Source organism: Urocampus carinirostris, chromosome 16 (assembly GCF_059441175.1).
Source record: "Urocampus carinirostris isolate Australia breed hairy pipefish chromosome 16, RoL_Ucar_1.0, whole genome shotgun sequence".
In the NCBI taxonomy this organism is placed as follows: Eukaryota; Metazoa; Chordata; class Actinopteri; order Syngnathiformes; family Syngnathidae; genus Urocampus; species Urocampus carinirostris.
In genome coordinates, this window is record NC_142364.1 from 407,709 (window position 1) to 431,369 (window position 23,661).

The window sequence follows — 23,661 nt, forward strand, 5'->3', positions numbered from 1 at the left end:
CCGAAAAAAACGAGTAGAGGGGGGTATCCAAAGTGGCAGCGTAAGATGGTTACCTGTTAGCTTTAGCCATGACGCAAATCCAACCCCATGCGCGCAATCGGAAATATCGTAAAAGTACAAATACCCTGAATTTTGCCTGCAACTAAAGTCTCCAAGTATGCCATGAGATTTATTTCATACCGATTAATGTATCCATTCATGTTGACAGATAATGTTGAACTTTATTATATTTTACCATATTATATTCTAAATACCATAATGTTCGAGGTGATGATCTGCCTTCAAATTAAAATCAGGGTTATTTTTATAATGGCGATTTCAGTAGCTACCAGCTGAATCACTCTAGCAGCAAGGAAATTGCTTATGTGGTGAGTTTTAAGTTTAAATCGGACTAATTAAAACGCTGACATAGTTTAGTTTGTTTTTAGGGGACAACCTCAAGTTTCTTTTTGTATAAAAATGTTATCCCGAATTAGCTCGAGGTTTGAGCTAGCTAACATTTGGAACGATTGACATAGGAAACATTGGTTTCACGACGCTAATAGTTCAGTTCACAGGAGTCAGTGGTTGGTGTTTTGTTTTTCTATATAATTAATTTTGGGCGTTCATGACACCTTTTTGTAGAAAAAAAAATGTTTTTTGACGTTTAAATTGGTTCCATGGTTGTACCAGTAGGTGGCGATAAAGGTTAATTTAAAATCGAATGTGGTGGGCTAACACACTCACGGACGTTTGCCCCCCAACAAGCTCTTTAGACTGATTATAATGTGTAGACCGCATCCGCCATATTGAATGTGGCAGCATTTTGTTGAATTTACTTTTTAGTAATTGAAGTGTGTGTCTGATGTGGCACCATTTTATTGCACATGATACAGAGTAGATCCTTTACAATTATTCACCTGAAGAATGGTAAAATGATGATATTTAGTCAAATTGTAATCATTATGCACAGCGAACCCTCATTTATCAGAGATAGGCGAAATCTGTGAAGTTGAAATCTATTTTTACAGTGATCACAAAATGAAATACTCAGGAAAAAAACAACGAAATCAAAGAACAAAATGTGTTTACATGCCCAGTAGTGGAACATAGAAAAACACTGTATACAGTAAACCTCTTTTTACTGATACCTCCTCTCTTAGGGACTGTTTATCCAATCAGAATGCAGAACACAAAGCATATTCCTTGGCTATAATTCTTGTCGAATAGAACTTTGAGTGTAAAACGGTTGCTTGATCTTTGAACAGAAAATGAATAAAACATGGCACCTGCTAGCTACACTCTGCCTCATTCATTAGGTCAATGCTGTCGATGCTTCAGACTCAGGCAATGTAAACAAGACCAAGTCAAGTCATGTTTATTTGGGACGCCCTTAATCACAAAGAGTCTCAAAGGGCTGCACAGACCACACACAATTGCAAAACCACGGATTATTATTGCACCCTCCCCTGATCTAAAACCTACATGGGGGCAAGGAAAAACTCAACTAGTGATGCTGTGCTGCTTGCAGTATATTCAGTTTGCAAAGCATTTAAGGGGACTTCAAAATCAAACAAGCTTTAAATACATCAGCGGGTGAAATACCCAGGGATCAGAATTTTCCGCGGATTTCCGCTGTTTTTGAACCCCAAAGGTCATTCCCGTAAATCGTCTAAATTCGATGAGAAAATATTTTGGGGGGGTGGGGTATGATACGTGACTGTTTCATCACCCCAAGTTAGCAGTTAGAGATCGCCAGAAAAATCGACTCCTACCATTGGTCGATAGGTTCGCTGATAACCAATCAGCGGAGCTTTTGTTCAGAGCATTGGCTTTTTCAAACATGGCGCTCCTTCCGGTCTTTTCAAACGGTGAAATGAGTGTTTGAAAAAGTAAATAATAATAATAATAATAATTTCCTTTGTATTGTCATTCTTTGTAACAATGTACACAGAACGAAATGTCGATACACCTGACCCGTTGTAGCGAGCCGATGCAGCCGCAGCCAACAGAGGGCGCCGCCATATTACCAATTAGGTATGAGTCGGCCGAGGCGCGAACCAGCGACCTCCCAGTCTCAAAGCGGGCACACTACCATCTAGGCTAATACTAAGAAAAGAAGACGAGGCTTTTGTCTCCGAGATTGATAAAGGAATCAAGAATAAATTGAAGTGGTCATGGCTGGAGAAGACTGTCACAGTAAACGTTCAAATCGGCGCAAAGATCGAGGAAGTTACAGAAACTTTGAGCCAGTTCGTCGCAAAGTGTGATGTTCCAGGGAAAGCAAAGTGTCTATACTGTGTCGATCTGATCAATTATGGTACGCGAGGTTGTGTGGCACTGATCGATCATGCTAAAATGAACAAGCGCAAAGCAAAAATAGCTTGCCGGCGATCAAACGATGCACTCGGATCCGCATTTAAAATCGGCAGTGAAACTAACAGTAACACCACCGGTTCAACATTATTGGCCGTTCCAAATCCTTCCACTTCAAATACTAGCAGCAGTCAACCACTGGTTCCCCTGTGTGACAGAAAATCCCAATCTGAGGTATTTATAAATCTATTTATTTATGAAATGATTTTATCTTTTGTGTTTAAACAATATTTAGAACAGGATAAACAAAATTTATGACATGTATTTTCTTTAAGCATGTTCGGTTTGTGCATTCTATTTTCAAATTAATGATGAATGGTTATTAATGTATATATTTTCATATATATTGTTGATTAGTAGCTAAATACAAGGTCCATCTTCATCATCAAAACACAACAACAATGGTGATGGTTGTAACATTGTAATCCCCCAGTTGTTTTAAACATCTTAAAACTGAAAAAAAATACATGGTTTCTGTTTTGTTGGATTTAATTCATTCTAGTGCAATTTTCACATAGCAAATAAGATAAATACTGTTGGCGAAGCCCCCCTGAGCCCCCCACCGGGCTCCGCCCTGGACCTGGCCGGGGCCAGCGGCCCCTAGACCCTGGCTATTTCAGCTGAAAATGAAAATCTCCATTCTGATCCCTGAATACCAACATTTAATCATTTGAATAATCCTAAAGATATAAAATGTTAGTTTGTGAAAGTACAGATTATTTACTTAGATCATAAGTTAGTATTCACTCCCTAAAGATGGCCATCACATGTATACAAAAAACGACAATAAACCTAAATTCTCTATAATCACTTGACCACGACAGATCCGGACAACAGGAAAAAGCATTTTATTCTATCTGATCACACTATTTATAACTCACGGTACCACATTGTGCAACGCTGTTTCGGCTGAACTATTTCCAATGATGCTCCGTTAAAATGATGTGATAAGATCAAATCAAATGCCTCGTCCAATGTTATCCACAATCCCAGTGATTTAGTGTTAGGATTAGAACTCAACAAACAGGCAGTTTTTATCAAAAAGAAAAAAAAAATTAATAGGGTAGGTCACCTTTCCTCAATGTATATTTATTCTTACCATAGCATAATTCATTTATCTTCTCCCCAGATTAAGAAAAACTCACCAGCAGTTGGACAGAAATGACCCACTCCACTCCGGAATCAAAAGGTTCGTATCACATTTGAATGAATGAATGAATGAAACTTTTATTTCGAACATAACAAAAACGAGTCAAAAAAATAAAACGATGTTAACGTTCAAAAAGGAGAAAGAAGAAGCATATGCTTATTTCTTAGTCCCCCTTCAACTTCCTTAATAATTGTGTCTCACAGCCAGCTCTTCTGTGTATTAACATATTACAAACTCCTCATGAATATACATATTTACATAGGTTCATGATACAAGACCCTAGGGAAATAATACAAAAAATGAAAGGTAATAAACCATATTCATTTTTCTTTTATATTCCGCTCTATTCAAAAAGTGGAGAAAAAACATAAATAAAGGAAGGTAACAATAGCACGAGAGGGGAGTGGGTAGCAGATATGCTTATTTGTCCCACCCCCTATTCAGTCTTTTATCTTCTGTGGAAGGAGAGTCACTTCATCATCATCATCTCTATTTTCACGGTCACCATCATCATCATTGCTGTCTCCATACATTTTCAGCATAATAAAAGTATCTATGATCTTATCTTCCTCATGCCATGAGGCTCTTTAACTCCACCCGAGTAAAAGCCCACATTAAACCCCGCACCCCGCATTTGCATCCGTCTATCTATCTCTATCTATCTATACATCTATCTATACATCCATACATCTATCTAGACATCCATACATCTATCTATCTAGACATCTATCTATCTAGACATCGATCTAGCTAGACATCGATCCATCTAGCCAACTATCTAGACATCTAGGCATTTCTCTAGACATCTATCTAGACATCTAACTAGCCATCTATCTAGACATCTATCTAGACATCTATCTAGACATCTATCTATCTAGACACCTATCTAGACATCTATCTAGACATCTATCTATCTAGACATCTATCTAGACATCTATCTAGACATTTATCTAGACATCTATCTAAACATTTATCTAGACATCTATCTAGACATTTATCTAGACATCTATCTATCTAGACATCTATCTATCTAGACATCTACCTAGACATCTCTCTATCTAGACATTTTGCCATTATCTAGACATCTCTATCTAGACATCTTGACATTTTTCTAGACATCTCGACATTTAATAGACATCTAGACATTTATCTAGACATTTATCAAGACATCTAAACATTTATCTAGACATTTAGACATCTATCTAGACATCTATCTATCTAGACATCTATCTAGACATCTATCTATCTAGACATCTATCTGATAGATTTCAAGATCCCCCTTTTCATTGGGTGGTTTACAAGTTCCTATAGACTCACCAGTGTTTTTTTGTTGTTATTTAGTACATCGGCTCAAAAGTCACGCACTTGAGGCCCAAATTTAGAGATGCAAACATAGCTTTCAAAGGCTTTAGGTTCAGCATGTTCTCCTAATCCCATTGCGCTGCTTTCTAACGACACCTGTCGAAAGGTTGATCCGGTGCATCCAACAGACACAAAAGTGCTTGTTAGGGAATGTCATGGCATTTTTCCAGGGGGTCTCAAAGACTCGCCGAAGCTCTGTGCCAAGTGGGACTGCAGCTCTCCTGGTGGCTGAAGTGACACCAAATGCCCCGTTTATGCACTTGATCTTTGTCTCGCCTTGATTTTGGCAGCTGCCCGGCAACGAGAAAGCAAAGCAGAGCAAAGCAGCTCTCCGGTTGAATTTCACAGAGATGGAACTTTGATCCTCATTTTTTAGGGCAGTAATTTATTGTGTTTATCATATTTTTGGTTGTTCTTGATAGTTAAGTCATGTTTATCATGTTTATTTTTGACACCCTTAATTAGAGTCTCAAAGGGCTGCACAGATCAAAGACTATTGCAAACTACAGACTACAATGACACCATCCCCTGAAATTGTCAACATAAAATATAGATTATTCATATGCTAGAGAGTAGAAGTGTGTCTTAACCTTAGATTGAAACATTTCCACTGAGGTTGCAGATCCAATCTCAGGGGGAAGAGCATTCCACAGCACTGGGGCCCGAACGGAGAATGCTCTCGAACCTGCAGATTTCTTCTTGGCTCTTGGGATCACTAGTAGACCAGCACTTTCAGACCGGAACATAGGGGGAAATTAAATCTGACAGATATGAGGCAGCAACTCCATGCATGATTTTGTATACTACCAACAGAACCTTAAAATCTCATCTTAAGCTAAAAGGAAGCCAATTAGCTAAAATCGGGGTCATCTGATCAACCTTTCTTGTCTTAGTTAAAAGCCTCGCTGCTGCATTTTGTACTATCTGAAGGCTCTTGGTTTTGGACTTCGGGAGACCGGAGAGTAGTGCATTACAGTAATCGAGACGGGAGGAAACATGCGCGTGAATTATTATCTCCGCATCCGGCTGAGACAGCATAGGACGGATTTTAGCAATGTGTCCAAGATGGAAGCTGTTCTAGTAATATTCTTTACGTGTGTTTGAAAGAACGGATCAGGGTCAAAAGTGACCCCTAAATTTTCAGTCAGTCCTGGTGATATTACATTTGTCAATGTTCAGAGCCGTTTTTGAGAACAAGTCACGGCATTTCAATGGACCAATAACTAGCATTTCGGTGTTTTCAGAGTTAAGGCGCAAGAAATTGAGTGACATCCATTCTTTGATCTCAGTGAGGCAGGCCTCCAAATTTCCACAGTTTAGTGAAGCAGATTCCTCCATCGGAAGATATACTATACTTGCGAATAATATCACCTCATGGAAGCATGCCAATGCTGAAAATAAGGGGGCCAAGTACTGAACCCTGCGGAACACCACAGGTAACACTAAAGTGCTCAGATGTCATTTCACCCTATTTAACACAGTGCGTCCTATCTGAGAGGTAGGATCTGAACCATAAGAGGACGGTTCCTGAGAGACCAATCCATTTTTCCAACCGTTCTGGTAAGATATTATGGTCCCCAGTTTCAAAGGCAGCACTAAGGTCCAGCAGCAGCAGGAGTGATGAAGCGCCATTTAAAATGTTCAGTCATTGTGGGTGAAAGGCGCTAGTGGTATCGGAGACTATCCCTCGAATTGTATGTTGATACCAATCAATTAAACTGAAAGTGCATTCAGCAAACGTAGAGTGAAAAAGTGGCACAAGCGAGGATACAGACTAGAGGAACGTTTTCAAGGATTTTCATTCCCAGGCTGTACTTCAGGAAGCCTTTTCTTTTTCACACAAGGACTAGCGCGTAACGCTTTCCTGGGGAAATCCGAGACAAAATCGAGAGAGGCCACTGCCGGAGGACGGGAAAAGCGACCCTGGGAAGGAGGTAGTGGGTGGGGTGAAGTGACAGAGAAGGAACTGTGACTCTGAGACAAATTCCGTACGTCATTCCACTCGCAGATCTTTTTGGAGCCATTGTGACTGTTCTTTCTTGCTGCACTGATGTGATGGAGACAAAGTTCTTTTACTGGCCTGGCAGCGACCGAGCAGCTGTTATTGCCGTGTTCCGTTGCCTCCGCTTTGCCTGCTAAAGAAATTGACTCGATGTCACGCTAGCTTTGCTAGGACTGCGTAGCTCATCACCATCCAGACATGCCGGTTCATGTCCAGTATGCGATAAGCACGGGATAAATGTTAGTCTGCGCAATATCGGCCGGCAATGCCCGCAACGCTAAGGCCACAACAGCAGAGCGGACGTCATTGCTAGCTGACGTCATTGCTAGCCCACCTGCGAGAAAGTACCTGATGGAATTGGGCAGGACAGGCAGGAGACGGGGTAGAAAAAAGGCTTGCCTTGTAAAAACAGAGGTTCGCGGGCGGACTGACCACAGGAGAGTTACAGGACTGGGTTTGAATGGCAAGGAAGCCAATCTGTCAACGGGCCGCAGTTGGCGCCACACGGGCGGGGCCAATTGGGCGCCATGGCAACCGTGACAGTACTTGAATTTGGCCATGAAAAGTGAGTTTTTTTTTTTGCCTTTTCCCCCCACCAAAATATAAATCTATATTGGTTTTGAATTAAAAAAATGTGCAAAGAATAGCCGAGATCTAAATAGAGCAGTTTTGCATTGATTTAACAAAAGTGTGGGAAGGTGTAGGGCAGGGAGAGAGAGTTCAATCGGCCATCTTATCACAAACAATGATAGATTGAGCTCGGAAATGTCATATTTGAATGAAAACTTTATTCGAACGTTAAAATAAAAACAATAACTCAACAACAAAATAATATTACATATGTTCGAAAAGGGGTAGTCAGAAGCAAATGCTTATATTCCCTACCCCTTCATCTTCCCTATTAAATACACCAATGATAATAACAACAATAATAATAATATTAATAATTACAGTTATGATATAACAATACCAACAATAACAACAAAGTTAACCATAGTTGTAGACGCACTGCTCATATCAATCATACCCGATTTCCTTCATCTCTGTATTCCGCCAGGAATGTTTTTTTTTGTATTTAAATTTGAACAAGTGAATAGTCGGGCATTGTTTGATCTCGTCTTGTAAATTGTTCCAAAGTTTGACTCCGCACACAGACACACACATACTTTTCCTGGTGGTTCTCACCTAATGGGCTGAATTGGATTGGACTGCATTTGATGTCCAGACCCGCGTCTCCAAAATGTTGTCGCAAAAACTGGTCTTGGTTTTATGATTATTGGAAGGAGGTCGAAGTAAAACCCCCGCCTCACGAGTGCTATTCCCGCAGGTCTCGACCCGGCGGCGCTGAGCGAGCAGCTCTCCCAGCTCTGGTGCAAGAACGACGTGCAGACGGTGAGAGTTACCGGTGCTGCCAATCATCAGGCCCACTTTGAGTTTTTTTTCTCGTCTACAAGGAGCAATTAAAGAGGAAGGAACCGACGAAGAACTCGGAGTAAATGGAAAACGCTGGCGTGTGTGCATGTGTTAATGAGCAAAGCAGAGTGTCTGTCTGGAGGAAGGAAGGAAGGAATTTGCACTGAATGAACTTGAGATCTGTGCAAAGGCGATATTGAGTGAATGACATATGTTGGGCAAATCAGGAGCCGGGGCCAGATATTGTCAAGCAGATCTATTTCCCCGTGAGGGAGTTGACATTCTAAGATCGGGTCCTTTCTCTTAAAAAAGCCGTCCGAGTGAAAGTCCCTATTGTTGTGAAGGTCAAGAACCGGAACAGGAGCAGGACCCAAATGCGTGACGTTTCTCAAACAAGCCTTTTATTTTACGGGAAATGGGGAGTCATGCCCGTTAGGCAGCGGTCTGGCGTGGAATGATAGAGATCGATACCAATATCCAGAGTTGATATCGGACATGTGGGGTCGATACCAGGACGGGACAGATAGTTATCAGGCACTGGAGACTGGAGTCCGATAACAAGCAGGACGAGATAGACAGAAACGATACCAGACACTGGAGATCGATATCAAACAGAACAAAATAGACGGCAACGATAGCAGACAGGAAACACAAGCAGGAAACCGGCTACATTTTTCTGAACGTGTTATTTTTATAACATTTTATTTATCAATAAAGGTATTAAATTTAATGGAAAAAACAAGCACTTTAGGGTTGCCTTGTTAAAGTTTATGTTTTTAAATTCATATGATCAAATGTAGTGGTTGAAGAAATAAAACTTGGCTTTAATTCGGAATGTTTTAAACTATTTTGATGGTTTTGTCCCCGGTGTCCCCTTTGTGTGTCATTCCCCATAAAAATACACTTTACCTGAAGCATTATTGTGTATTGGGTGCACCCAGGCCCAATAGTAGGATGATGTTATCTTTTTTTCTCATGTATTGCAGAAGTTGTCATGAACCAGAACATGGATCAGGACCCAAATGCGTGACGTTTCTTACACAAGTTATTTATTTTCCGGGAAATGGGGAGTCATGCACGTTAAGCAGCAGTCTGGCGTGGAATGATAGGAAGCCAGAGGCTGACGAGATCGATACCAATTGCCCGAGTTGATATCGGACGGATGGGGTCGATACCGGACAGGACGGGACAGACAGGATTGATATCAAAACAGGATATCAAAAATAAACAGGAAAAACTAGACGGGAACGAAAACCGGAGAGAATAAAAAAACGGGACGAAAATAGATGGGAACGAAACTGAAAACCAATATTAAACAACGGGACTCACAGCATTGATATCAAAACAGGATATCGAAATTAAACAGGATTATCTAGAAACGAAACTGGAAACCAATATTAAACAGCACAAAATAAACACGAATCATACCGGACAGGAAATGCAAACAAGAAACAGGATCGAGAAAACCCACAGGGCAGAGGTTCGTTGACGGACTGACAAAGGATGAGTGAGAGCACTGAGCTTAAATAGACGGAAAGCCAATCCGTCAACAAGCCGCAGCTGGCGCCACACGGGCGGGGCCAATTGGGCGTCAAGGCAACCGTGACAGTAAATTGTTACTAAATAAGGTGGAATGCAAAGTTGATTTTTCTGTCTTAGAGACCATTTCTATCACATCTATACGAACGCCTTAATTTATTATCCCTACATCGTTCAGGTTATTTTGTCCCCCAAAAATAAATAAATTGTCAAATAAACATATGAAAGAAAAACAATCATGTAGATAAAATACCTAATGTATAGGCAGGACCATGTAACTGGGATTTAATGTGGGCTTTTACTCCCCCGGGTGGAGTTAAAGAGCCTCATGGTGTCTTTTTTTGCTCTCAATGGTGTGGTTTGCTTGTGGCATCAATAAAATAAACTGATATTCAATAAGCTCATATGCTTAATTTTCATACTACCTTAGAATCCAAAAGGTCTTATTTACTTTTGTATCTGAATTGTCCTCCTTCCGCCCTCGGGTGTTTTCTTCCCACAGCTCCATTTGGCAGCCCAGGAGGGATTTTCCGAGCTGTCCAATCCCTTGGAGGCCTTCCTCACAATTGTGGAGTGCTCTCCGTCAAAACAGAAAGCTAGAGGCCTCACCTTGGGGGCCCATGTCTTCAAGGAGTTCCAGAGCTGGCTAAAGGAACATCCTCAGGTTGATTGTTTTTTTTTTCATTCGAATGCTCTTCTTGACTCATTCGACCAAACATGTTTTGGTTTTGGGAAAGTACAAGGCATTTGTGGCACCTTTTAAAATTCTCCTGTCCTCATTTTCCTCCTTAAAGTAATATCTATCTATCTAGACATAGATCTATCTAGACATCTATCCATCTATCTAGACATATATCTATCTATCAATCTACCTCGACATATATCTATCAAGACATCTATATCTATCTATCTAGACATCTATCTCTATCTATCTATCTAGACATCTATATATATATATATATATCCATCTATCTAGACATCTATATATCTATCTAGACATCTATATATCTTTATCTAGACAGCTATATGTCCATCTAGACATCTATATATCTATCTAGACATCTAGTAGTCTACACATCTATCTATCTAGACATCTATCCATCTATCTATTTATCTAACCAGGAATCTATCCATCTATCTAGACATCTATCTCTCTATCTAGACATCTATCTATCAGACATATATCTATCTATCTCTATCTATCTATCTAGAAATCTATCTATCCAGACATATATCTATCTAGACATCTATCTATCCAGACATATATCTATCTATCTGAGACATCTATCTAGACATATATCTATCTAGACATCTATATATCTATCCAGACATCTAGAAGTCTAGACATCCATATATCTAAATCTAAACAGCTGTATATCTATCCATCTAGATAGCTATATATCTATCTAGACAGCTATATATCTATCTAGACATTTATCTATCTAGACATCTATCTATCGAGACATTTATCTAGACATCTATCTATTTAGACATCTATCTATCTCTAGCTATCTATCCAGACAACTATATATCTATCCAGACAACTATATATCTAGACATCTAGAAGTCTAGACATCCATATATCTATATCTAGACAGCTGTATATCTATCTATTTAGACAGCTGTATATTTATCTAGACATCTATCTATTTCTCCTACCTACCTACATTTGTCATATCCCTCAAGAGGGGTGACTGACAGCAAGACAAACGCATACAATAACAAAGAAAATAAAAAAGGGAAAAAATAGCAAAAAAACGCACACAAACATGTTTGGACCGTGACCAACCCAAATGCCCAAACAAGTTAGGCACCTCGGCACCCAAGTCGGTCATGCTTTTGTCCCTCCAGATGAAACGGGACACCAGAAAGCGGCCATGTCACTCAGGGTCAGGGTGACACAACACACTATTCAACAGCAGTGCCCGACAGATTTCACTGGTTTACCCCTGCCGCATCATACGGGTGCCCTGCCTATCCATTAGAATGCGTCCAAACATCCCACTATCCTTTTAAAACACCTCTCCACTCATTCCTATCACCAACAAGTAATAAATAAGGGGGTCTATTTTTATCTTGACACACTTGCTAATATAGATGTATTTACTCTATTAATAGATGTGATATTTTAATGGTGTCATCCTCACAGGTTTCGCTGACTTCGCTTCCAAATACAGAAGCGACAGCCCTCAAGCATCGGGCTCTTCCCCTCCTCACCGACACGCATTCCGCCCTTGTCGAATGTCTCCTAAATGTCTACGAGTTGACCACTTTGGATCCTGCCATATTGCGACAGCACCTTGAGAAGTTGCTGGCCCTCAAATGTTACAAAGAGGCAAGTTTTGCACGTCAATGTTTTGAAGAAGCTTCATTCTGAATGCAGCGTATCTACCTTACAGGTCGCAGTGCTGAGCAAAAAGCTGCATTTGCAGAAGGACTTCGACATGGAGGAGGTTAGTCGGGCGTCACGTATTTCTGTTGAACTGAGGACTTGGTTCACCAGATGTGGTCCGGTCTTACTGAAATCCGCTTGCTTTTAACTGCTTGACTTTTCAAGTCACATTTATTTGTATAGCCCTTAATTGTCAAATATCTCAAAGGACTGCACAGGTTACAATGACACCATCCCCTGATCTTAAACCTACATGCGGGCAAGGAAAAACTCATAACCTTAACCGAGGAAAATAAATAAACATTGAGAATAAACCTCTCAGATCGGGCGCACTGTGTTAAATATGGTGAAATGACGTTAGAGCCCTTTAGTGTTACCTGTGGTGTTCCGCAGGGTTCAGTACTTGGCCCTCTTCTTTTCAGCATTTACATACTTTCATTAGGTGATATTATTCGCAAGTATAATATCAGTTTTCATTGCTACACAGATGACACTCAACTATATCTTCCGATGGTGGAATCTGCCACATTAAACTGTGGAAATTTGGAGGCCTGTTTCACTGAGATAATAGAATGGATGTCACTCAACTTCTTGCGCCTTAACTCTGAAAAGACCGAAATGTTAGTTATCGGTCCATCTAAATGCTGAGACTTGTTCTCAAAAACTGATCTGAACATTGACAAATGTAATATCACCCAGAGTGACTCAGTCAAAAATTTAGGTGTCATATTTGACCCCGATCTGTCCTTTCAAACACACGTTAAGAATATGACTAGAACAGCTTTTTTCCATCTTTGCAACATTGCTAAAATTCGCCCTATGCTGTCTCAGTCGGGTGCAGAGATTATAATTCTTGCGTTTGTTACCTCCCGTCTCAATGACTGTAATGCACTTACTCTCCGGTCTCCCGTAGTCCAAAATCAAGAGCCTTCAGCTAGTACAAAATGCTGCAGCGAGGCTTTTAACCAAGACAAGAAAGTTTGATCACATGACCCCGATTTTAGCTCACCCTGTTAGCTTAAGATGTGATTTTAAGGTTATGTTGGTAGTATACAAAATCCTGCATGGTGTTGCTCCCTCATATCTCTCAGATTTAATTTCCCCCTATGTTCCGGTCCGGAGCCTTCGCTATGAAATCGCTGGTCTACTAGTGATCCCAAGAGCCAAGAAGAAATCTGCAGGTTGGGGCCCCGGTGCTGTGGAATGCTCTTCCCCCAGAGATCTGTAACCTCAGTGGAAATTTTTAAATCTAAGTTTAAAACACACTTCTATTCTATAGCATATGAATAACCTATCTTTTATGTTGACAAAATCGGGGGACGGTGTCATAATAGTCTGTAGTTTGCAATAATCTGTAGCTCTTTAAGACTCTTTGTGATTAAGGGTGTCACAAATAAACATGACTTGACTTGACTTTTTTTAGTTTCTGGCCATTGTAAATCCGTTCTACCTTCTGTGGAAAATATGGAAAAAAATGATGTTTGAGGTGTATGCACATTAGAATCAGCTCCTAAATTTTAAGAACCGGGAGATGAATTCTGGACTTTGTTACTTGCATCGATTATACTCAATTGATAGAAAGGCACTTGAAAACTTCAGCTACTCCCAGTTTTATTGTATGTTTCCTTCCAATTTGAAATGGTGTCTCACTTTCCTCCACAGGTCTGCATTCCCCTCATTTTAATGGACAAATTGTCAATAGCAGAAGCTTTTGTCACTGGAGACGCTCAACTGGAACAGCAACTGGTCTCTTTGCTGGACTTGTGGTGCCATCCCAACTTTTCTGTGAAGGACACGATGAGCATGTATGCCGCTACCGTGCCCTTTTTTTTCCAGTCTGACAAACCTACAAACTCAAGTTTTGCTTTTGTGTCGGCACAGGCGGTTTCCTGACCTCTCTTGGTCCAAAACCAGCTCTGCTCACCTCCAATCTAAAACGCTGACGAAGCAAGTCTTTCGACTGGCTGAGAAATTCAACATTAAGCCAGGTGTGCGTGCGGATGAACTTGAGTTTCTCAGGCTAGGTGGCGCTCTCGGGATTCACCGGCTCATCTTTTGCTTGTCCGTGCAGCGCTGTATCCCAATGCCCTGCGCAACAGGAGACAGGACACACTTCGCTTCCTGGTGTTCAAAACATTTGTGCACGTAAGTGTGAATCCAATTCCCTCATGCTGTGGTTCAGGGGTGTCAAACTCATTTTAACTCGGGAGGGCCACACGATAGAACAAACATTTTGTGGGGGGCTGGACTAGTAGATTAAAGAGAAAGAAAAAGAGAGATAAAGAAATAAGAGAAAGAGGGAGGGAAAAGGAGAGAGGGCGGGACAAAGAAAGAAAAAGAGAGAGAAGGATAGAGCGTGAGTAACAAAAGATAAAAAGTCGTGAGAGAGAGGGAAAAGAAAGGGAGAGGAGGAAAGAAATCCAAAGAGAAATAGAAAGACAGAAGGAGAGAAAAGAAAGCGTGATGGGTATGAATAGAGAAAGAGAAAAGAGAGAAAAGGAAGTTAGAGCCAAAGAGGTTAAAAGACTCAGAGAGAGAAAGAGACAAGTGCAACAAAGGAAGAGAAAAAGAGACACAGAGAGTGACAGAGACAGAGTGGGAGAAAAGGGGTGGAAGAGAGAGAGAGAGACACACACACAGAGACGGAGAGAGAGAGACAAAGGTGTTGAGAGAGAGCGCGTGCGAGAGAGGTGTTGAGAGAGGGAGAGAGAGAGAGGTGTTGAGAGAGAGAGCGCGTGCGAGAGAGGTGTTGAGAGAGGGAGAGAGAGAGAGGTGTTGAGAGAGAGCGCGTGCGCGAGAGGTGTTGAGAGAGGGAGAGCGAGAGAGGTGTTGAGAGAGGGAGAGAGAGCGAGAGAGATGATGAGAGAGGGAGAGAGAGGTTGAGAGAGGGGGAGAGCGAGAGAGGTGTTGAGAGAGAGAGAGATATCAAGAGAGAGAGAGAGAGAAATACAAGTACAGTGTCTTTGTTCGAGGCACCTGGCTTTGGCAACATCAAGTGGACATATTGCAGCTTGTTTTTCTCTTGCGCTTCTCTGAGTGTTGTCTCGCGGGCCGGATTCAATCCCTTAGCGGGCGTTATAAGGTCGTGCATTTCCAAAGTAGATGGTCAGAGAACAGAAGAAAAATGGAGAAGTGGTTAGGAATCAAGCCAAAACCTCAGCCCCAGAAGAGAGATTCAAAAGAAGATAACAAATTTGATGACGCTCCAAAACGTAAACGTACATTAAAAGCATCGTGGAAAGAGGAGTTTGCGTGGCTTGGAGCAGACGAGGCAACGCAAATATCGCATGAATGAAGATGAGTAAATACAGGTACATACTGATGGCGGATGGAAAATGGCGATGTCATATACCGTACATTCTGGACTACAGAGCGCATTTGACTATAAGCCGCAGCCACCACTTTTTAAGTAATTTGGCACTTTTGTACTTTTACAAGCCGCACACATGTATAATCTGCGGGCGCCCGTAGTAAAACTTTTGGCACAGTCACAAGTTTGACTCAGACCATGCTGTAAGTTCCACAATTGTAACTTCATGGACAGTGTACGAATTCAGAACCACAGTTGACATCACGAATAGCAAATGATACCCGTAATTATGGTATGATGCAGACTTCTAAAGTCGGGGTCCCGTTGAAAGTAATCCAAGGAAACAAAATGTATATTTCCAAAGTTAAGGGTGGGAAAAATATATATCCACTATTGTCCGCTGCGACAACAGACAGATCTACCGGTACCTCAGCTTTACCACATTTCCTATCAGGCCGTGTTTTCTCCGCCCCTTATTTTTGATTCGTCCGTAGAACACATAACAGAATAAATCTCTAAAATAAATACATTACAAAAATATACAGTTGCAAATACATATTATACATGGTTACACATATTTACGAAGAAAGACGGTACACCAAGAGAGTTTTCAAAGCTTAGGATCACGCTCGCAATGTATCAAACATTCCTGTAAAAAAAAGGTATCCCGTAAATGTGAAATTCACGGTAAATCGTCTTGAGCTTTCTTCTTACAACTATCGCCATCAACCGCATCTTCCTCAGTATCGGAACGCACTTTGACTTTACAGAAAATATATGCTAAAACTTGGAGATTGCGGTCTTTCTGGGCGCACATATTCAACTGGTCTTAAACTTACCTTTTAAATTCCTGCGCCACTGGTGGCCGTTAGAAAAATTCCATAAATTAGCCGCTTCACTGAATAAGCCGCAGGGCTGACCATTGGGGAAAAAAGTGGCGGCTTTTAGTCCGGAATTTACGGTACATGCGATAAATATTATAAGTAGATTTATAATAAACTTAATTTTAAAGTGTTAAGTGTCTGTTTTATATTCTGATTATCAATCCTTAAAACAATGGGTTTTTTTACGATGAGTGGTCTTTTTGTGTTTGAAGTTGTGAAAAATGGGGCAGGCAACTTTATGGCTGGGCAGGGAACTTTTCAGAGTTGTCTTCCTTTGTGTCCGCTAACTTTTTCTCATGAGTTTCAGACACTGATTCTAGACTGCAGGTTTCAACAACCATTAAAATGGCCTCATTCGTGTCCATTTCTTACATTTTGAAAAAATGAGCAGAGGAATGTCAAGTACAGAATAGTAACATATTGTGCTGCGGTTAAGAAACGAGTTTGCAGACTGTGTCCGCAGCTGTCAATCAACTAGCACAGGAGTCCAAATTCATTAAATTGCCTTTAACATTTGGAGCCTGAACGCAGATCTGAGAAGGAAATTCAATGTTTTTGAGATGAAGTGTACAGTGCATCCGGAAAGTATTCACAGCGCTTCACTTTTTCCACAGTTTGTTATGTTACAGCCTCATTCCAAATTGTATCAATTTAATCTCTTATCTCAAAATTCTACACAAAGTACTCCATTATGACAATGTGAAAACGTTTTTTTTTAACTTTTTTGGAATTTATTAAAAATAGAAAACTAAGAAATCACATTTACATAAGTATTCACAGCCTTTGCCATGAAGCTCAAAATTGAGCTCAGGTGCATCACTGATCATCCTTGAGATCTTTCTACAGCTTAATTGGAGTCCACCTGCAGTAAATTCAGTTGATTGGACATGATTTGGAAAGGCACACACCTGTCTATATAAGGTCCCACAGTTGAGTGTGCATGTCAGAGCACAAACACCAAGCATGAAGTCAAAAGAACTGTCTGTAGACCTGCGAGACAGGATTGTCTTGAGGCACAAATCTGGGGAAGGATACAGAAAAAATCTGCTGCTTTGAAGGACCCAATGAGCACAGTGGCCTCCATTATTCGTAAATATTTATATTATATATATTATATTTTGTGTAGAATTTTGAGATAAGAGATTAAATTAATACAATTTGGAATGAGGCTGTAACATAACAAAATGTGGAAAAAGTGAAGCGCTGTGAATACTTACCGGATGCACTGTATGTTAGGAGTGACAAGATTGGATGGATTTAGAAATGAAATTGTGAGAGACAGAACTGGAGTAGTAGTGGAACTGAGCAAGCGTGTGGATAAGAGAGTACTCTGTTGGTTTGGACACATGGAGAGGATGGATGAGGAGCGAATGTTGAAGAGGATCTACAGAGCAGAAGTCAATGGAAGGAGACCAAGAGGAGGGCCGCCATTGACGTGGATGGATGGTGTTATTATGAGTGCACTGCAGGAAAGAGGTCTAGATATAGTGGAAGCTAGAGCTCTTGTTGGTGATAGGAATGAGTGGAGAGGTGTTCTGAAAGGATAGTGGGATGTTTAGAAGGGGATATCCAGGGCACCTGTATGATACGGCAGGGGTAAACCAGCGAAAGCTGTCGGGCCCTGCTGTTGAACAGAAGAGTGTGTTGTGTCACCCGGACCCGAATGACATGGCCGCTTTCTGGTGTCCCATTTCATCTGGAGGGACGAAAGCATGACCGACTCGAGTGCCGAGGTGCCTAACTTGTTTGGGTGTTTGGACAATTGGGTTGGCCATGGACCCAAAAACTTTGTGTGTGTTTTTTTGCTATTTTTTTCCCTTTTATTTTCTTTGTTATTGTGTATGTCTTGCTGTCGGTCACCCCTCTTGAGGGATATGACCAAGGTAGATAGATAGTAGATAGGCATTAACATGTAGGCCCAATGTGTTACTTTTCTGTACTAGACATTTCCCCACTGATTCTGCCGAGATGGTGATCTTGCTTCATATGGACAGCGGGAATTTCATTCATCCATTCCTGCGTGTCACTTTTTAGATGACCACGCTAACGAAAGGAGTCAAAATCACTCCGGCCGTTGAACTGCGCCGCATTGAATTCCTTCATTTTGTCATTCATAAGCAGAAATTGCATTGCGTCATCGCCCGGTCTGGGCCCTCGCAATGTTTTTTTTTTTTTTTTCAATTAAACAGTCAGATTCTACTGGTCCGCACCAGTTCTTAGCTGGCTGCTAGGCTTCGGCAGAGATCGCCCGCAGAAGTCACGCTGCACCAATTAAGAAAAAGAAAAAAGTTGCATTGTATTGTAAGCAATGTTCCCTGTGATTTTCCACGGGCGTGAGCGTTCACACAAAGTCTGTGAGCAACGCTTGAAACAACAGTGAGCAACAGCAATCCCAAGTGTGGCAACTAAGTCATTATCAAACATGTCCAAAACTTGAGTTTCCGGCAATGCAAAAATGATTTTCACTTTTGAATGAATTGACTCATGTATTATTGCAAAGGTTGTACGGCCTGCAATCGTCATTTGTTTTTACAATTCTTTCCATTTTTTTTTTTCCTGGTATCTTTTGTCGCATAATACTAACATTTTTGGGGGCTTATTTAGTCGGTTGCACGATACACAACTGTGTTTAATCATATTTTTGAGTGGAAGTACAATGTTGGCAACAAGATTGACTTGGTATCATTGGGAATTATTTGAATGCAACACAAACTTTTAATTTTCCGACCATAATCCGTTCCAGAACCCTGTTCGAAAACCGATTTGTTCGATCACCGAAATCATTTTTCCCATTAAAAATAATGTAAATCGTTTTAATCCGTTCCAACACCCTGAATGTTCACCTTGAATGTTTAACGGAAACATAAAGCTAACCCAAGCTAATCGTACGTTCGCGTTATGCGGTATAATTGGAAATTATTTGAATGCAACACAAAAAAATCTCATTGTGTTTTTCCCAGCTGTTACTTTTTTCTTTTTGTTCTCTATTTACCTTTTTTCCCTTTTTTTCTGAACGTTTCCTTCTTTTTTTCTCTTTTGTTTCTTTTTTTCTCAGCTTTTCAACTACTTTTTAATTTTGGTATTTTTTTCTTTTTTGTTCTATTCCCCTCTTCCTTTAAGTCATTGTGTGCATAATTTTACATAATATTTGGTCGTATATGGATGAAAGAAGCAAAAACCACCCGAAGAGCCGGTTCCTTTTAGTGAGCCCACCCGAAGAAGCCGGTTCTTGAAAAACTCCACTGTCTTTACTCAACTTCGTTCTACTTCGACCTGGACTTCAAAATACCGCATTTAGAACACAGCGTCAGGGGAACCCGTGTATTTTTACCTTCATGCACTGAAACTTTGACTTAATTCGCTTCTTAATTAGCAATTTCGAGCCCTGATTTTTGTGAGCTGGCTAGATTTTCTTGTGCGCGGAAAAGATTAGAGGGAACATTGCGCTGGATAGATTTTCTTGTGCGCTGAGAATGTGCTGGCAGTGCGCGATTGCGCACGTGCGCAGCTTAGAGGGAACATTGATTGTAAGCTGCAGTGTTTAAAATGTAGAAAAAATCTAGTGGCTTGTAGTCTGGAATGTACAGTTCCTTTTTGAGTTTTGGGAGAAAATGACATTCCTGGAAATTTGTGTTGAGGAAACCGCATGGACATGTTGAACTTATCTCTATAATGTGTGGATCTAAAATCTATTTGCCTATTGCTGTGCCTTTCTGTAGAACACCATGACCGAAGAGAATTGGAGTGACCACGTACAGGTGGGTACCATCTTCACGGTAGAGGGTTCCGCCTTGGAATTAAGATCTTACCCCTACTTCGCTTTGTGCCCACGGATTCTCCATGTTGCGTGTGTGCTTGTGATAATCATCCAGACGGTGGTGGCAGACGACCCCGAGCTGCAGATCCTTTTGGTGAAGATTTTGTTGAAGTACTGTGGGCTTGAAAAAGCGGCTCAGTGGTCTCAGCGATATGGTCTTCCCAAGCACAGACTCCCCTTCGGAGTATGGAAGACTCAGCAGAGTTTACCACCTAAGCTAAAGTGAGTTAGACCACAAAAAAGGTTTGACTGTATCTGTGTTGTGTAAATAGTGGCAAAAAAAAAGCAATAGTTTGGTTGACCACTTCCACATTTTCTCAAAATATGAGTTTAGGTATACAGTGGAACCTCGGTCCTCGACCATAATCCGTTCCAGAACCCTGTTTGATCACCGAAATCATTTTTCCCATTACAAATAATGTAAATCGTTTTAATCCGTTCCAACACCCTGAATGTTTACCTTGAATGGTTAACGTAAACATAAAGCTAACCCAAGCTAATCGTACGTTCGCGTTATCGTAATCTTCCGTACGAAAGATTACGCTAACATGAACGCGTAAAAATAAAAAAAATCAGGTCGTTTACGAGTCATTTAGCACCCGGGTCTCCACAACAAGTGGTGAGCGGTTCATTGGAAAGGGGGCTCCGTTCCAACACCCTGAATGTTGGGCTCCGTTCCAACACCCTGAATGTTTACCTTGAATGTGTAACGTAAACATGAAGCTAACCCAGGCTAATCGTACGTTAGCGTTATCGTAATCTTCCGTACAAAATATTACGCTAACATGAACGTGTAAAAATAAAATAAAGGATAAAGAAAATAATTATGAATAGGATTTCTTACCTTTGTGGTGGTCAGCAGAAGGCGCAGGTGGAAGGTGGGGAGAGGGATAGAGGAGGAAGGAAAAATATTGTTTGGAAGGATGTTCTTTTCTCTTAAAATACCGATCTAATGACACTTCTTCTGCCTTCTTTTAAGCACTTTTCTAAAGTACATTTCTAGTGCTTTCGCACAAATCATCTCTTCACTAGCATTATCTCTCGCTAACTGTTTTTCATTTATGAAAATCATCACAAGTTTTTCAACCTCTTCCAAAACTTGCGGCCGTTGCTTGCTTATAGCAGTCACTCCATTAGCCACATCACTAGATTTCACAGCCTCCTTACTCTTTAGTATCGTACTGATCGTAGATTTAGCCATGCTGTATTCCCTAGCAAGATCAGACACTCGCACACCTCCTTCATATTTTGCTATGATTTCTTTCTTAAATGCAATAGTTGTACGTACTACTTTTCTTTTTTCACCTGTAGCAACTTTGCTGCTTGGACTGACTTTCTTCGGAGGCATAATAAGGGGCTAAAACACCAGTACGCCGCTCAGCATCGCACTCGCGCATTACCGGCGTTCGAACTCCGATTTTTTGACCCCGAAGCAAGAATTTCTCGAAATTTTTGGTCAGACTCCGATTTGTTCGAACTGCGAGGCATCCGAAAACCGAGGTTCCACTGTATTCCTCAACACGGCATTGACACAAAGAGCGGATCTACGTCGACTTTTTTCGCTTTTGTGGCAAATGCGGGCATGCTCTTTTCTTATCAGGACACTCAAAAAGTCCCATTTCCACAGGCATGCGTGCGATCAGGCACAAAGCCAGCCGTGGATGCCGTCTGAAGACCACTGTAAGAAGTTCTACCAGGTACCGTTCTCTCAAGACAAGGTCCAGCATGTGGACACACCGGAAGCCCTTCAAAGTTGTAGCGACGCTCTTCTCCAGGTGAGAAGCAAAAAGCAGTGATGGATGGTCAGGAGCAATTGTAACCAATGTTCCCTCTAAGCTGCGTGTGTGCGCAATTGCACACTGCCCAGAGCTTTTCTGGGCACAAGAAAATCTAGCCAGCTCACAAAAATCAGGGCTCGAAATTGCTCATTAAAAAGCGAATTCAGTCAAAGTTACAGTGCATGAAGGTAAAAAAACACGGGTTCCCCTGACGCTGTGTTCTAAATGCGATATTTTGAAGTCAATGTCGAAGTAGAACAAAGTTGAGTAAAGTCAGTAGAGTTTTTCGAGAACCGGCTTCTTCGGCTCAGCTCACTAAAGAGAACCGTTTTTTTCGGGTCCCAAACGGCTCTTCAGGTTGTTTTTGCTTCTTTTATCCCTACACGACCAAATATTATGTAAAATTGTGCACAAAATGACTTAAAGGAAGGGAGGAATAGAACAAAAAAGAAAAAAATACCCAAATGAAAAAGTAGTGAAAAGCTGAGAAAAAAAATGAAACAAAAGGAGAGAAAAGATAAAAAAAGAGCAGGAAAAAAAGCCAAGAAGAAAAGAAAGAAGCAAATAAAAGGGAAAAGGGGGAATAGAGAACAAAAAAAGCAAGAAAAAAGTAACAGCTAGGAAAAAATAAACACAATGAGATTTTTTTTAAAAAGGAATTTTAAAACAAAAGAGAAAAAAAACGAGAAAAAGAGGAAAACGTTTGTGTTGCATTCAAATAATTTCCATTTATATCAAGTTAATCTTGTTGCCAACATTGTACTTCCACAAAAAAAAATGGGATTAAATACAGTTGTGTATCGTGCAACTAAATAAGCCCCCCAAAATGTTAGTATTATGCGTCAAAAGATACCATGAAAAAAAAAGAATTGGAAATCTCGTGAAAGAATTGTAAAAACAAATGACGTTTTTAAGCCATACAACCTTTGCAATAATACATTAATAATGCAAAAATATTTTGCATTGCCGGAAACTCAGCAAAATGTAAGTTGATGTCAAGTTTTGGACATGTTTGATAATGATTTAGTTGCCACACTTGGGGTTGCTGTTGCTCACTGTTGTTTCAAGCGTTGCTCACCGACTTTGTGTGAATGCTCAAACCCATAAGGAAAATGACAGGGAACATTGGTCAGGAGCAATTGTACTGTATTTTCCGCACTATAGGGCGCACCGGGTTATAGGGCGCACCCCCAAAAAATAGTTTTTGGTCCTATATCTTCCATACATAAGGCGCACCGGATTATAAGGCGCTACAATGGGAACGTCGACAAAACAGTCAGATAGTTCAGTCCAACCCCCTTAACATTCCGAAAGCTTGCAAAGAAGGAAATACTTGTCGTAGACACGTGCGGATGCGGGGTCCTTACGATGTCACTCAAATGCATCGTTCCAAATATCATTCGGAAGGTTAAAGTCTTGGGATTCAAGAAATGCCAACCGTTCCTTAGTTTCTATTTTCTTTTTCGCTCGCAACTTTACTGTGCATATGACATTAAACACTTGGAATTGAGTTGAATTTAAAAAAAGACCCATCACAGAAACATCGAGATCACCCTGAAACAAGATACTGGGAAAATATACAGCCGGAGTAGCTCACCGAAGTCGTTGCGTTCAATAATAATGTGCAACCATGGTCCTCTTATATCCGTGAGTGTAGTA

The 23,661-nt window shown here is 40.8% G+C and overlaps 1 protein-coding gene across 1 annotated transcript in view; it reads left to right on the forward strand.

The window, feature by feature from the left end:
• Window positions 1-328: 328 nt before the first annotated feature.
• exd3 (exonuclease 3'-5' domain containing 3) overlaps window positions 329-23,661 on the forward strand; it is a 51,037-nt gene continuing 27,704 nt past the window's right edge. Inside the window, exons 1-12 of the mRNA XM_088319971.1 lie at window positions 329-368; window positions 3,485-3,544; window positions 8,197-8,261; window positions 10,324-10,485; window positions 11,971-12,156; window positions 12,221-12,274; window positions 13,876-14,018; window positions 14,095-14,201; window positions 14,285-14,358; window positions 20,127-20,165; window positions 20,280-20,446; window positions 21,852-21,999. Coding sequence (XP_088176097.1) covers window positions 3,517-3,544; window positions 8,197-8,261; window positions 10,324-10,485; window positions 11,971-12,156; window positions 12,221-12,274; window positions 13,876-14,018; window positions 14,095-14,201; window positions 14,285-14,358; window positions 20,127-20,165; window positions 20,280-20,446; window positions 21,852-21,999 — 1,173 coding nt within the window. The 5' untranslated portion in view covers window positions 329-368; window positions 3,485-3,516. The remainder of the gene's footprint in view (window positions 369-3,484; window positions 3,545-8,196; window positions 8,262-10,323; window positions 10,486-11,970; window positions 12,157-12,220; window positions 12,275-13,875; window positions 14,019-14,094; window positions 14,202-14,284; window positions 14,359-20,126; window positions 20,166-20,279; window positions 20,447-21,851; window positions 22,000-23,661) is intronic.